This window comes from Lucilia sericata, unplaced genomic scaffold, assembly GCF_015586225.1.
Source record: "Lucilia sericata isolate MDLA Ls3-8-SP2 unplaced genomic scaffold, ASM1558622v1 Contig001103F_arrow, whole genome shotgun sequence".
Taxonomy (NCBI): Eukaryota; Metazoa; Arthropoda; class Insecta; order Diptera; family Calliphoridae; genus Lucilia; species Lucilia sericata.
This window is the reverse complement of record NW_023995075.1, coordinates 73,609-87,852: the sequence shown is the minus strand read 5'-3', so window position 1 is coordinate 87,852 and position 14,244 is coordinate 73,609. Positions and strand designations below refer to the sequence as shown.

At 30.1% G+C, this 14,244-nt stretch overlaps 1 protein-coding gene across 1 annotated transcript; it reads right to left on the bottom strand.

Annotated features, from left to right (window-relative positions):
- Positions 1 to 941: 941 nt before the first annotated feature.
- On the bottom strand, positions 942 to 11,410 carry LOC119610003 (protein disulfide-isomerase). Its single transcript, XM_037965063.1, has 4 exons — positions 11,037 to 11,410; positions 2,769 to 3,076; positions 1,728 to 2,696; positions 942 to 1,656 (listed from the first exon to the last, which is right to left on the bottom strand). The coding sequence occupies exons 1-4, from the start codon at positions 11,194 to 11,196 to the stop codon at positions 1,600 to 1,602; spliced, it is 1,494 nt and encodes a 497-aa protein (XP_037820991.1). The 5' UTR covers positions 11,197 to 11,410; the 3' UTR covers positions 942 to 1,599.
- Between the last annotated feature and the right edge of the window lie 2,834 nt (positions 11,411 to 14,244).

The following is a 14,244-nucleotide window of genomic DNA, read 5'->3' as shown; positions in this document are numbered from 1 at the left end:
TATTAAACCTAGAAACATGAAATTAGGATTGTACAGCCCGGATTAAGTGATAACATATAAAAGGGGACTTTTTGGTACTTTTTCGTTCTTCAAAAGGTATTTTTTAATTTTCTATAATATTGAACCTATAGACATGAAATGAAAATGAAGTGAGAACATATAAAACGGGACTTTTTGGACTTTAGTTTAAACTTAAACTAACCAACATGAAATTTTGCCAACATTTTTTTTTATGGAAAATTTTTCATACAATTTTTGCCTTTAGCGAGTTTTTCTTAAAATTATTTCTTTTATAGGAAATTTTTGTTAAAATTTTCTTTTTTTGTGGAACATTTTTGTTACATTTTATTCTATAGAAAAATTGTCGCCTTAGTAGTTTTTCTATAGAAAACTTGTCGCCTTACTAGTTTTTCTATAGAAAACTTGTTATCTTGGTAGTTTTTATATAGAAAATTTGTTGCCTTTGTGATTTTTTTTATAGAAAACTTGTCGCCTTAGTGATTTTTTATAGAAAACTTGTCGTCTTAGTGATTTTTTATAGAAAACATGTCGCCTTAGTGATTTTTCTCTAGAAAAATTGTCGCCTTAGATATTTTCTGTAGAAAATTGTCGTTTTGTCGTTGATTTTACTATAGAAACATTGTCGCCTAGTAGATTTTTCTACTACTTTCTATGTCGCTTTAAAAGTATTTCCATAGAAAAAATTGTCGCCTTTGTGATTTTTCTGTAGAAAAATTGTTGTCTTAAAAAACACCCATCGCCCAAATAAAATAATTATTTAATTACTTTTCAAATTGTTTTATCAGTTCTTTATTTTATACATTTCAAATATTTGTTAATTTCTCATTATTTTAATTCTTTACAAAAATTTTTTCTCACATTTGATGGAAGAAGAGTTAAAGTAGTGTGTAACCTTAAGATTAGCTGGAATTTTTCTTAGAAAAATATAAATTAAAAAAAAAAAACTTAGAGAGAACATTCTTACATTCTTTCTACAGGCTAAAAATGCTAAAACTTTTCTAACACAAATTCTCTTACAACATCATAGACGTTTTTAGAAAACTACTTTTTCCCATCCTTAAACATTTCAAAAAAAGTCATGTTAAAATAATTTTAATATTTTTTTCTTTTTTAATTTAATTATTATTACATATATAAAAAATAGAATTAATTAAAACTTGTTGTTTGTTATTTATAACTTATTACAAAAACGGAAAGCAAGATTTTTTATTTTTTCAAAAAAAAAAATTAACAATAAATCGTTAATTTATTGTTATAAAAAACTTAAAAACACTTATAAGAAACAGCGGGATTAACCAGTTAACCCTGCTGGATGTTGTTGATGTGTTTTGTTGTTGTTGTTTAAAAAGATGCAAACAAAAAATGCAATTCTTTAAAAACTAAATTTAAAAAAACCGTTAAAATAAACAAAGAATGTTTTAGAGGTGGTATGATGAAGGGTTTTTGTTGTTGTTGTTTTCAAAGGAATTAAATTAAATGAAGAAAATTCAAATGGTGGTGGGCGGAGGAGTAGGAAAAGTTATACAGAGAAAGTGTATAAAAAGGGGGGGGGGGGGATGAGGTGATAGTTTGGAAAATTTACAATTCATCCTTCTTGTGCTCCTCTTCTTCTTCAACCTTTTCTTCTTCTTCGGCCTAAAAAAAACAAAAAAAAGAAAACAATAAGTAAAAGCAACTAAAGTTTGTTAGTTTGTGTTCCAACTTACAGATTTCAAATCACCACCGGCTTCCAAGAATTTAACGAAATCATCCAAAGTTCTGTCCAAATTGTAGTCGATGACCTTGTTATCGCCCTTGCGGTACAATTTGATGGTGGGGAATGAGGAGATCTTGGTGTGTTCCAATTCGTTGGCAGTTGAGTCGATCTTGGCAATGACAACGGTTTCGCTATCCTTGAATTTCTCACCCAATTGATCGTAGATGGGAGCCAATTGTTTGCAGTGTCCGCACCAGGGAGCATAGAATTCAACCAAAACATCCTTGCTCTTGTCCATGGCAACATCATCGAAGTTGGTGGCAACCAAAACCTTAACGGGGTTCTTGTCCCAGTCTTCGGGCAATTCTTGAGACAACAAATGTTGCTTGAGTTTACCATCCATGAATTTTTGCAAAAAGTCCTTGATGGTTTCGGCGGACAAGTCGTTGTTTTCGGGCTTGTATTTGGCCATATCTTCTTCCAATTTGATCAAACGGATGGTGGGTACTTCTTCCTTGGTCATGCCGAAGAATTCAAAGATACGGGCGTGGTCTTCTTCATCAGAGGAGATGGTAACGAAGAGAATATCATCACGGTATTGTTTGGCAATATCCTTCAAGGGTTCAACGTATTTCTCGATGTGACCGGCTTCCTTGGAGACGAAGAACAACAAGTGAGATTTGATTTGACCACCGAAGATTTTGGAGGCAGATTCGTGGTTGAATTCAACAATCAAGGGCAAAGATTCGACTTGAGCGAATTTCTTCAAGTTGGCCAAAGTAAGTTCACCTTCGAAAACGGTCTTCTTGTCATCGAAAGGCTTGAACATAACAACAGCACCATCCTTAACTTCGTATTTGGCAACAACATCATCGCTGGAGGTCAAACCGAAAGGAATGGGGTCCAATTCACCGGCAGCAGCAACGAAAGCTTTAGCGGCATCACTTTCCAAGTCCTTGAAGAAACCAATGATGGCAATCTGTGGAACAAAAAAGTGTTAATAAAAATTAGTAAACTTTTTTAGTTTTATTTTTCCTCTTTTTGAACTTACTTCATTATCCTTCAAGAATTTCTCAGCTTCTTCAACAGTGGGCAAATCCTTGGCAGGGGGACCAGTCTTCTTGTTAACCCAGCTAACAATATCGGCAGCTTGACGACCACCAGTGTATTCGACGGGAGCACCGTTGCGGAAGAATTTCAAGGTGGGGTAGCCACGTACTTGGTATTCTTCAGCCAAAGGACCTTCAACAGTAGCATCAACCTTAGCCAACTTAATGTTGGATTCTTTTTCGGCCAAGGTTTGAGCAGCTTTAGCGTATTCGGGAGCTAAAGATTTGCAGTGACCGCACCAGGGAGCGTCTGTAACGAAACGGAAGAAGGAAAAAGAAAGTAAATATTTGTAGATTTATTGAAAACCGGAACAGAACTGAACTAAAACTGAACTAGAGTCGAACTAGAACTGAACTAGAAATGAAATAGAACTGAACTATAACTGAACTAGAACCTAAACTATAACTGAACGAGAACTGAACTAGAACTGAACTAGAACTGAACTAGAACTGAACTAGAACTGAACTAGAACTGAACTAGAACTGAACTAGAACTGAACTAGAACTGAACTAGAACTGAACTAGAACTGAACTAGAACTGAACTAGAACTGAACTAGAACTGAACTAGAACTGAAGTAGAACTGAACTAGAACTAAACTAGAACCTAAACTATAACTGAACGAGAACTGAACTAGAACTGAACTAGAACTGAACTAGAACTGAACTAGAACTAGAACTGAACTAGAACTGAACTAGAACTGAACTAGAACTGAACTAGAACTGAACTAGAACTGAACTAGAACTGAACTAGAACTGAACTAGAACTGAACTAGAACTGAACTAGAACTGAACTAGAACTGAACTAGAACTGAACTAGAACTGAACTAGAACTGAACTAGAACTGAACTAGAACTGAACTAGAACTGAACTAGAACTGAACTAGAACTGAACTAGAACTGAACTAGAACTGAACTAGAACTGAACTAGAACTGAACTAGAACTGAAATAGAACTGAACTATAAGTGAACTAGAAGTGAACTAAAACTGAACTAAAACTGAACTAGAACTGAACTAGAACTGAACTAGAACTGAAAAAGAACTGAACTAGAACTGAACTAGAACTGAACTAGAACTGAACTAGAACTGAACTAGAACTGAACTAGAACTGAACTAGAACTGAACTAGAACTGAACTAAAACTGAACTAGAACTGAACTAGAACTGAACTAGAACTGAAGTAGAACTGAACTAGAACTGAACTAGAACTGAACTAGAACTGAACTAGAACTGAACTAGAACTGAACTAGAACTGAACTAGAACTGAACCAGAACTGAACTAGACTAGAACTGAACTAGAATGAACTGAACTAGAACTGAACTAGAACTGAACTAGAACTGACTAGAACTGACTAGAACTGAACTGAACTAGAACTGAACTAGAACTGAACTAGAACTGAACTAGAACTGAACTAGAACTGAACGAGAACTGAACTAGAACTGAATAGAACTGAACTAGAATTGAACTAGAACTGAACTAGAACTGAACTAGAACTGAACTAGAACTGACTAGAATGAAATAGAACTGACTAGAACTGAACTAGAACTGAACTAGAACTGAATCTAGAACTGAAGCTAGAACTGAACTAGAACTGAACTAGAACTGAACTAGAACTGACTAGAACTGAACTAGAACTGAACTAGAAACTGAACTAGAACTGAACTAGAACTGAACTAGAACTGAACTAGAACTGAACTAGAACTGAACTAGAACTGAAACTAGAACTGAACTAGAACTGAACTAGAACTGAACTAGAACTGAACTAGAACTGAACTAAACTGAACTAGAACTGAACTAGAACTGAACTAGAACTGAACTAGAACTGAACTAGAACTGAACTAGAACTGAACTAGAACTGAACTAGAACTGAACTAGAACTGAACTAGAACTGAACTAGAACTGAACTAGAACTGAACTAGAACTGAACTAGAACTGAACTAGAACTGAACTAGAACTGAACTAGAACTGAACTAGAACTGAACTAGAACTGAACTAGAACCGAACTAGAACTGAACTAGAACTGAACTAAAGCTGAACTAGATCCGAACTAGAGCTGAAGTAGAACCGAACAGAACAGTAAAAGAACTCAACTAGAATTAAATTGGACCGAACTAGAACTAAACTAGAACTGAACTAGAACTGAACTAGAACTGAACTAGAACTGAACTAGAACTGAACTAAAGCTGAACTAGATCCGAACTAGAGCTGAAGTAGAACCGAACAGAACAGTAAAAGAACTCAACTAGAATTAAATTGGACCGAACTAGAACTAAACTAGAACTGAAATAGAACCAAATTAATATTTTTCCTAGTTTATTAATGATTAAGTTTTATTTATTTTTGTTATATTAAATTTTATAATAACCGTTTTTAATTGAAACAAATTTCATATGAAATGATTCACCGCTTTTAAAATTATAGCTTTTTAAATCAAATTAAGCATAAAAATAGTAAACATTGTATAATTTTATTAAAAAATCATACATAATTACGCAAAAAACATAAAACGGATGTCGGAAAAAAATAACTTGTTTAAAATGTGTCGTCATTTGAAAAACAACTAATTTACACCCAAATGAATACAATCTACATAATTATTAAATAGAAATTTAAATAATATATAGCACAAAGCAAAAGAAAAAAAGAAAAGAAATAATAATGACAAGTTTAACTGACAATGATGCTGCTAAAATAGACATTTCTAACTATTTTTAACTTTCCAGGGGGACAAAAAAGCCACGTATGCAATCATTAACACTAAAGCTGATAATAGGGTAGAAGACAGGGCATAAAAGCAGTTAAAGTGTTAGATGCTTATTGGGAATGACGTCTATTGCTTAGGCAAAAGAAAAAAAAACCCAAACAATTGTTAACTAAACAAGTTAAGAGAAATTAATAGAGAGCATGAGGAGGGAGTATTTGCAAAACTAAGAGTATAAAGATTTGTCAACATACGTGGCCTTTAGTTGAAATGAAAATAAGAAATTATAAATAAATTTTGTTAAAATTTTAAACAACTTTTTGAAAAAAATTTCTAGATAAGGTTTAAGAAATACACAATTTATTAAAAGGCTTATCAGAAATCAAATGGAAATATATAAAAAATTATTTTTTTTTTTTTCGGAGGAATAGGAAGTGGTGGGAAAAGGTATATATTTTGAAAAATTTGCGTTTAACAAAAGATAAGCTGAAGGAATGCATAGTAACGTAGCTAGAGTGTTTTTTTTTAACAAAACATTGACATTTACTTAATTGTTTTTTTAAATGTTTAAAAAAATGCAAGCTGTTAAAAAGACACGTAAGGTGTTTTAAACATATTGTCTTTTTTAATAAATTTAAACAAGTGTTTCTTTAGTTAACAATATTTAAAATATTATATTTTATTTAAATTTAAATAAATGTTTTAAGGGAATTATTAAATTTTATGCAAACTTTAAACAAGTGTTTCTTTTGTTCATAAAACTTTTGTCAGTTTAAAATTTAATTTAACATTTTTTTAAAGAAAATTAACAATGCTGTCTTTAAACAAATATTTTAAGAACAAGTAAGAAAGTATAGTCGGGCGTGGCCGGACCATATGATACCCTACACCAGTTATGAATATTAAATGTGATTTATTTTTCATTAATATCGCATTTATCTTCAATATTCCCTTGTTCCGATACATTTAAGCAATTTATGGATGAAAAACTAATTTTCTGAAAGAGGCTTTATATGGACCAAGCCCGATAAAATTTTGTGAATATATTTATATTTACATAATATTTTATTGTGCTGAATTTCATCGCGATATTTGTGTTTATAAGTTAATTTGGGACATTCAAGTAATTTTCTGAAGGGGACTTTGTATGGGAGCTAGGGTCAAATGGGGCCCGATCTTTATGAAATTTGGCAGGGTTATCAAGACTTCTATAAAACTTAGTTGTGCCGTATTTTATCGATATATCTGTATATTTAACATAATTATGAGCTCAAAAGCCCTTTTCGGGGGCTTCTGTTCTATGGGGGCTAGGTGAAATAATGGACCGATTTTAGCCATTTTCAATAGGCTTCGTCCTTGGGTCAAATAAAACGTGCGTGCCAAATTTCATCCAATTATCTTGAAAATTGCGACCTGTAGCTTGCGCACAAGGTTTACATGGACAGCCAGCCAGCCAGCCAGACGGACGGACGGACATAGCTTAATCGACTCAGAAAACGATTCTAAGCCGATTGGTATACTTTAAGGTGGGTCTAGGACGAATATTTTTATATGTCACAAACATCAGCACAAATCCAATAAACCCTCCCCACTAAAGTGGTGTAGGGTATAATAATTTTTAACACTTTTAAAACTACAGCAGCGTTTTCTTTTTAAAAACAAACATAATTATTTAAGAAACACACTTTAGAAACATATGTTGAGTTTTTTAAGCAAAATTTACTTAAGTCTTTCCTAAAACTTTACAATTCAGATCAAAAGTCTTTACAATGTCTTTAATTTACAAGTGTTTCTTTCAAAAAACTTTCGATTTCTACTAGAGCAATAACCCTTTTTTTTTCTTGCAATATGTATTGCAATTTGTTTTGGTTTAAAAATAACAACATATTGTTTACTTTAATTTTTTTTATAGCTACACACATGTTTTAAAAGAAGCTGTTGCTGCTTTTTTTTTATTAAAAAAAAAAATTACGTGTGTAATTAAATAAACAAGTTCATGACCACAAACACGTGCTAAATATAGTAACACAGCTGTATGCAGAATATCTTCAGAGTTTGGCGCTTAAAAGTTATAAAAATATATTGGCATATACTTGTTATAATGAGAAAAAAGTAGAAGTAAAATCATTGCAATTTATAAAGAAAAATGTGCAAAAAATTTATTGCAAATTAAGAAAAATTTAGGGATTTATTGGAATTTGCCATTTCTATATCAAATCCCTTTGATTTTGAAGTCAATTCTTTTATCAACTGCCACTGTTCAAAATTTTCTCTTAATTTTAATAAAACAAATCAAAATTCTTTAAAACTACAACAAATTTAGACAAAACAAACTTCATGACATTTACCTAAACATCAAACAGCAACAACAACAAAAACTATTACCATCCATTCATAAACTACCTCATAGAGTTCAATAGTGATCATTGTACCAAATACCTAAAATAAATATTAAATAAGCGGCTTGAAAATCTAACATGTTAATAAAAAAAAACTAAATAAACATGTTCAAGACCAATCTTTTTTTCTCTCTTTCGCTATTATTACAAATTATATACAACCGGCAAACATAAAAACTCATTAATAAACAACACAGTACATAACAGACATACAAAGACATTAATGGTAGTTAAAAGGTTTAATGAACTTTTGAAAAAAAAAACTATAGAAAAAATAACGGCTTTTAAACTAACTATGGAAAATAAATATTGAGGCATAACAATAACAAATAGACTGTATTGAAGAGAACTAATAAAATAACAATAAATAAGGAGAAAGGAAATCAAATGATATTAAAGTTAAACAAAAGTATAGGAATTTTATAACAAATACATATTTGAAATCAGTTTAAAAGCAATAAAATAGTTTTATAGAAAAAAAGTATTGACCCATATTAAATGTTCAGAATAACAGGTTTTAGAATTCTAATAACTAATGAAGTAAATTAAAAAGAAAAGAACAAAACTTTTAGGTAGATTTAAGAAATAAAGATTAAAGATTATAAAGAAAGTTTGATCAAAAGAAACCAAACAAAATTGACTGAATAGAAAAAGATACAAATATGAAACTAGTTTTCTTTAGAAAAGTATTGAGAAATCATTGTTTAGATTAAAAAAGATTCTAAAGAAGAGATTTATATAATAAACTACGAAATACAAATATGTTTTGTTTATAAAAGTATTGAAATCACTGTCTCGATTTAAAAATATTTTAAATTAGATAATCATAAAACAAAATGGAATATTCCAGACTTATTTGTTTTGAAAAAGACTAGAAATCATTGTTCAAATTTTAAAAAAGGTGTTAATAAGATAATTATAAGAAAAAAAACGAAAATTACAAACAATTATTGTATAGAGTATGTAAAATATTTCAAGTATGTTTCAGATTATTCTTAAAAAATCTTAGTTTTTTAAGTTTTTAAACTATTTATAATATAAATTCTTTAAAATAACAAAAAAATCTTGAATTTCAAAAAAAATTCTTAAGCTTATTACTAAAATATTGCTAACAAAAAAACAAGCTTATCTAAAAGTTTTAATTAGCTTTAACAACAATAGCTCAGATTCTTGCTAGAAATCTCTGCTTATCTTTATAGCATTCAAAACAATATTATGTTGCACTTTAAAAAAGCATAAAACCTTTTGACCCTCCAAAAAATTTAAAAAACTTCCTAATAATAAAACCTGCTAGACTTTCTTATCTTTAAAATAAACACACGGATGTTGCCAGCGCAACATATCTCTTTATGATGCACATTTTCCTATCATTAAGAAAAGAGCATAAAGTTCAGGGCTCCTTATAGTCTAAGAAAACTGATAAACAAATGCATTTATCAAGTGCCACATAAGAAATTTATTATAGTTTCCTAATTTGAGATAAGAAACTAACGGCCGGCTTTTAAGATATGTTTGGGGTATTGAGTTTTAAGACGTGGCCATTGAACGTGTTAAAAACAAATATTTGATAACATTTGTTTTTTAAATACATGTTATAGAGATAAAAAATTAAAATGATTTATATATTAAGCTGTAAATTGACAAATAAAGTATACAAATAGTTTTTTAATATTATCATTTTTTTAATATTTTTCTAACAAGTTTGTTTAATTAAAAAATAATGATAAGAAATTAATAGTTTTGACTGCTTTATAGTTCAAAAATAGTAAACTAACTTTGAATGTTTAAAATAGAAATAGTTAGAGATAAAAATACAACAGAATTTTTTATTTTTGAATTGATAAAAAGAAAGAATTTTAAATATTGAAAATTTGTTAAAAAATAACTGAGATATAAGAAAAAAAATAAGAAAGCCTACGATTTTTAACTAAAACGTTGTAAAAGTTTAAATAAAAATCTTAATTTTTAAGTAACTAGATCTTTTAAAAGGGAATATTAAAGAGTATAGACTATTTATCATAGATTAGAGAAAAATTATATTGAAAAATCTTTTGAAATCAGTGCATGAGGGAGTTATGGTAAAAGAAGACCAACCATGCCTTTGAATCAGAAATTAGATTTAGGAATGGAATACATATAGACTAAACTTATCTTCTAATCTAGATCATTTAAAATGGAATATATAGCAACAATCAGTTTCTCATAGTTTTGTTAACATTTCTATAGAAAATCTGAGAAATCGGTTTATAAATATCAGAAAATAAGCTTTACAACACAACTATATTAATGTAAATAAAAAAAAATTCAATAAAACTTTATAAAATTTATATAAAAAAGTTAAAAATGTTAATAATAACAAATATTTCTAACAATTTCTTAACAAATTACAAAATCATTTTAATTAAATAGGTACTTTAACTAAAAGCCTCTACTAATGTTGACATAAAAAGGTGTTGCAAACTGCAGTTTGCGATACTTTCCAACACTACACATAAGAACAACAACAAAACTTAGTAAATCGCAAAAAAAAAGTTGGAAAAACAACAAATTAAAGATAACACATGACTAATAAACAATTATTGAACAAATATTTCACCATATTTCCTAAAAAGCATAGAGATAATTGGAAATTTTTAATTTTTAACCAAAATTTTAACGATTTAATAAAAAAAAAACTGACACGTCAACACAACATAACAAAAGAGCAAAGAAAGTATTCTTCCCCAATAAAAGAGAGTAAAGAAAAATATTAACTGTTTGTTTTTTTTTTTTCAATACACAAAGAGTTTGAAAAATGAACTCCAGAAAATGCCGGTAAAAGCAACAAGAATAAATGGCAAAAATAAAGGTTAGGTGGAAAAAAATTTAACTAAAACAAAAAACCGAACAGAAACGAGTTAATAAACTTAAGCAAGAACAAAAGATAAAACCATAAAAAAAATTGCGAAAAAATATTGTATAGACAATTGAGAAATTGTACACGCAGACAAGTTTTTTTCTTCACACTTTCAACAAAAGCAAATACAAACACAATTTTATCTATGGAAAAATAAAGCACTTTCCTACTTATGAAATAAAATTTTAATTAAATCTTTAATAAATTTGTACTTACAGAATTCTACCAAAATGAATTCATTATCGGCAATGGCTTTTTTGAAATTGTCCACAGTCAATACCAAGACACCATCTTCGGTTTTGATTTCTTCATCGGCGTATACAACACCCAAAGTGGCGGTAGCCACCAATAGTAACGAACACAATAAGAATTTCATTTTTTCTTCTGTTTTTTTATTTTTTGTAAATAATTCCGATTTGTATATTTAAATAAATGAAAATATACACACAAAATTACTTAAAGCGCGTTTTAACTAAACTAACTTTGGCCCAACAACGATGTTCACGCGTCGAAATTTAATTATAAAATGAATTCGTTCTCTTAATTTAGTAAAGAGGTTGTTTTTTTTTTTTTTCTTTTGAGAAAAGTGTAGAGAAAATACAAAATGACACGTCATTTTTATATTTCATTTTCAAACCACTGTTATCAATTTAGCTATTTTTATCCGAAATTCTAGCGATTTCTGATCTCATTTTACGGGGCATATATGATTTAGCTATCGATTTTCTTTAGATTTTAGGGCACTTTTAATTTAAATATATTGTATAAAAATTATATTTATATGTATATATATTATGGTAAAAAATTAATGAAATGTTTAAAAATGCAACCGTGTTTAGAAAAACACAATTGTATAAAGCCAACAAATCTGGTAACACTTGTCATAGGTAATAAATTAATAAATAGTGTTGTTAAGTGGCTTTAGGTGACACTGCATTATCTACAATAATAATTTTTATTTAAGTTTTTGTTAAATTTATTTCTCCTAAATATAGGCTGTGATTTTTTGTACTCACTTTTACAATATTGCTTCATGTCAGTTTCATTTAAAATGACTAACCACATTTGGTTATATTGTTAAAACAAAAAAGCGTTAATTTTTCAGTTCAGAAAAGTTGATTGTACATTTCGAAATTGTCAACTATTCTACTTTTTAACTAATATTTTCTTCAATTTTTCCCACTCTATTCTTTATTTACTTTCGAGCAATCGACTAATTGTCGAAAAGTTGAAGACGACTATTTTGTTCTATAGGATTTCTTATTCCTCTCACTATGATGTTATAAAGCTTAAGTTTTTAAGTTGGTAAAACTGTTTATAGTAAGTAATGCTGTTTTTGATTGAAACAGTTGCATATTTTTAGAATGAAATATAAAAACCACAGCATACTTATGGGATTGTTAAATAATAATGACCATAAAAAATTTACGTTGCTACAGCGGAGTGTCAGCGATATGGGTCATATCATACTACCGACCTCAACCAAACATACTACTTCTTTTTCCTCTTTCCATAGTTCATTCATTCATTTTATTTTATTAGTCATTTTAAATATGTCACTTTGATGGCTAAGCGGTGTTTAATAGTAACAACGACATAATGGCAACGCTGTCAGCATTAAGTCACTTGAAAACGGCATTATCGACATTTGACAACAATACGGTTGCCAGACCTAGAAATAAAAACTTTGACAGTTTATTTATTTTACTCTCCCGCAAAATTCTTGTTTACGTTGTTTAATCATTATTTCTATTATATTGCGCCGATTCGGCTTAAGCCGACTAAGCCTAGCCGCCGAAAAAAATGTCAAAGCCGCCGCTGCCGAAAAATTTTCAGCTTAATACGGCTTGAAAATTTTGCAATATTTTGTACAATTTACAGAACACTTTCGCTAAATTTATGGAATTTTACAATATAAAATTAATTTGTTTTCATTTAAGCAAGTTTTCTTTTATCTAATAATAAGCCGCTCATTGAAATTTGGCCGGTGTAGAACTTTCCTCAACGTTCGATGTATATGCTTCGCCTCAGATATTTTCGTGTTTTACGCGCCTAATTCGAGTCGCTGCTTTTACTTCAAACCAGCTTCGTTGACGTCAACGGAGGTACACCTTTTTACATTGCTGGTATGTCATACCGTAAAAGGCTAGGATATCGAACATGTGTATTTTAAATGGGAAGTGCAGTTGATGACAATTCTGCCGACTGCGAAAATAAATTCTGCTAGAATTTTTCGCGCCAAACTGTTTTCTGCATTTTTTATTTGCAAAAAAAATCTGTTGTTGTGTGACAGAAATGATATTCTTTAAATAAAAAAATAATTTTTTACTAACAATTGAAATTAATAAGATTGTGTGCTTATACTACTATACCGAGGGTCATTGTGCAAAGAAACAGCAAGTGTTGGGTTTAATTTAGTTAAATTGTTAATAACTATAATGAACATGTTTTTCCAGGCGGGGTTTGTTTTCGTTTTGGGTATTATACCCAAAAGTGTTTATTGAAATCTAGATTTGGCATATTTGTGATATTTAGAAGATTAAAAAATGTAAGTAATGGTGTTAATTAATTATTTATTTGTCTATAAAGAACGTTTTTCTTTTCAAGAAAGAGGAGGCATCATGATGGTCTCCTGGAAGAATGCCCACAAGAGAGTGGCAATTGTATACCTCCCTAGTCACCTAGGCGGGTGGTGGTTGGTCGGCTAGTGGTTACATGGTATATTATCACCTAGAGGCAATGGACGGAAGCTGATTGCCGTATTCAGGGGGTATCCTTGGGATACATACTTATTATTATACCATTGATCTCAGCAGTCTGGTGTGCCTTTCAGTGAAGCTCTTGTTGTCTCCAAACACTATGGTGGCCGAATATTTACAAGAAACAATTGTTAAGCCGCCTTTTATACAAATTTATAGCTTTGTAGAGAATGTCTTCACGGACCTAGAGGATATAACCTGGCTAGGTATGTAGATGTTGTTTGGGCAAAATATTGGTATTAACCATTGTGGGCTTTATGTCGACTTTAGATCCCTTATAGTTGTCACACTATACCAAATAAGCATTCTTGCTGGAATTAAAGTTTAAAACAAGTTTAATTCCAGTCAAACATTCAAATTTCAAGTGTTGAAATACACTTTCATTACACTTTAATTCAATAGCATTCTCCAGTGAAAACGAAACTTGAATTCAAGTCGAACATTACAATGTTTTTACAGTACATATAATTCAATGCACGAAATCTATATACATACTGACTGACTGACTGATTCATCATCGTAGAGCCTAAACGGTTGAAACTAAAGAGCAGAAATTTGGGCAGGAGGTTGGTGTCCCACCAAATGTATCCAATAAGACGGGATTTTTGAAAATATAATATTAAACATAGAAACATGAAAGCATGTAGAGCCCCGATTAAGTGAGA

Excerpts from the sequence above, each read along its gene's own strand:
- LOC119610003 (XM_037965063.1), bottom strand. The coding sequence starts at position 11,196 with ATGAAATTCTTATTGTGTTCGTTACTATTGGTGGCTACCGCCACTTTG. Across the intron at positions 3,077-11,036 it reads ATTCATTTTGGTAGAATTCT|ACGCTCCCTGGTGCGGTCAC; the intron begins GTAAGTACAAAT and ends GTTTCGTTACAG. Across the intron at positions 1,657-1,727 it reads CCGGTGGTGATTTGAAATCT|GCCGAAGAAGAAGAAAAGGT; the intron begins GTAAGTTGGAAC and ends TGTTTTTTTTAG.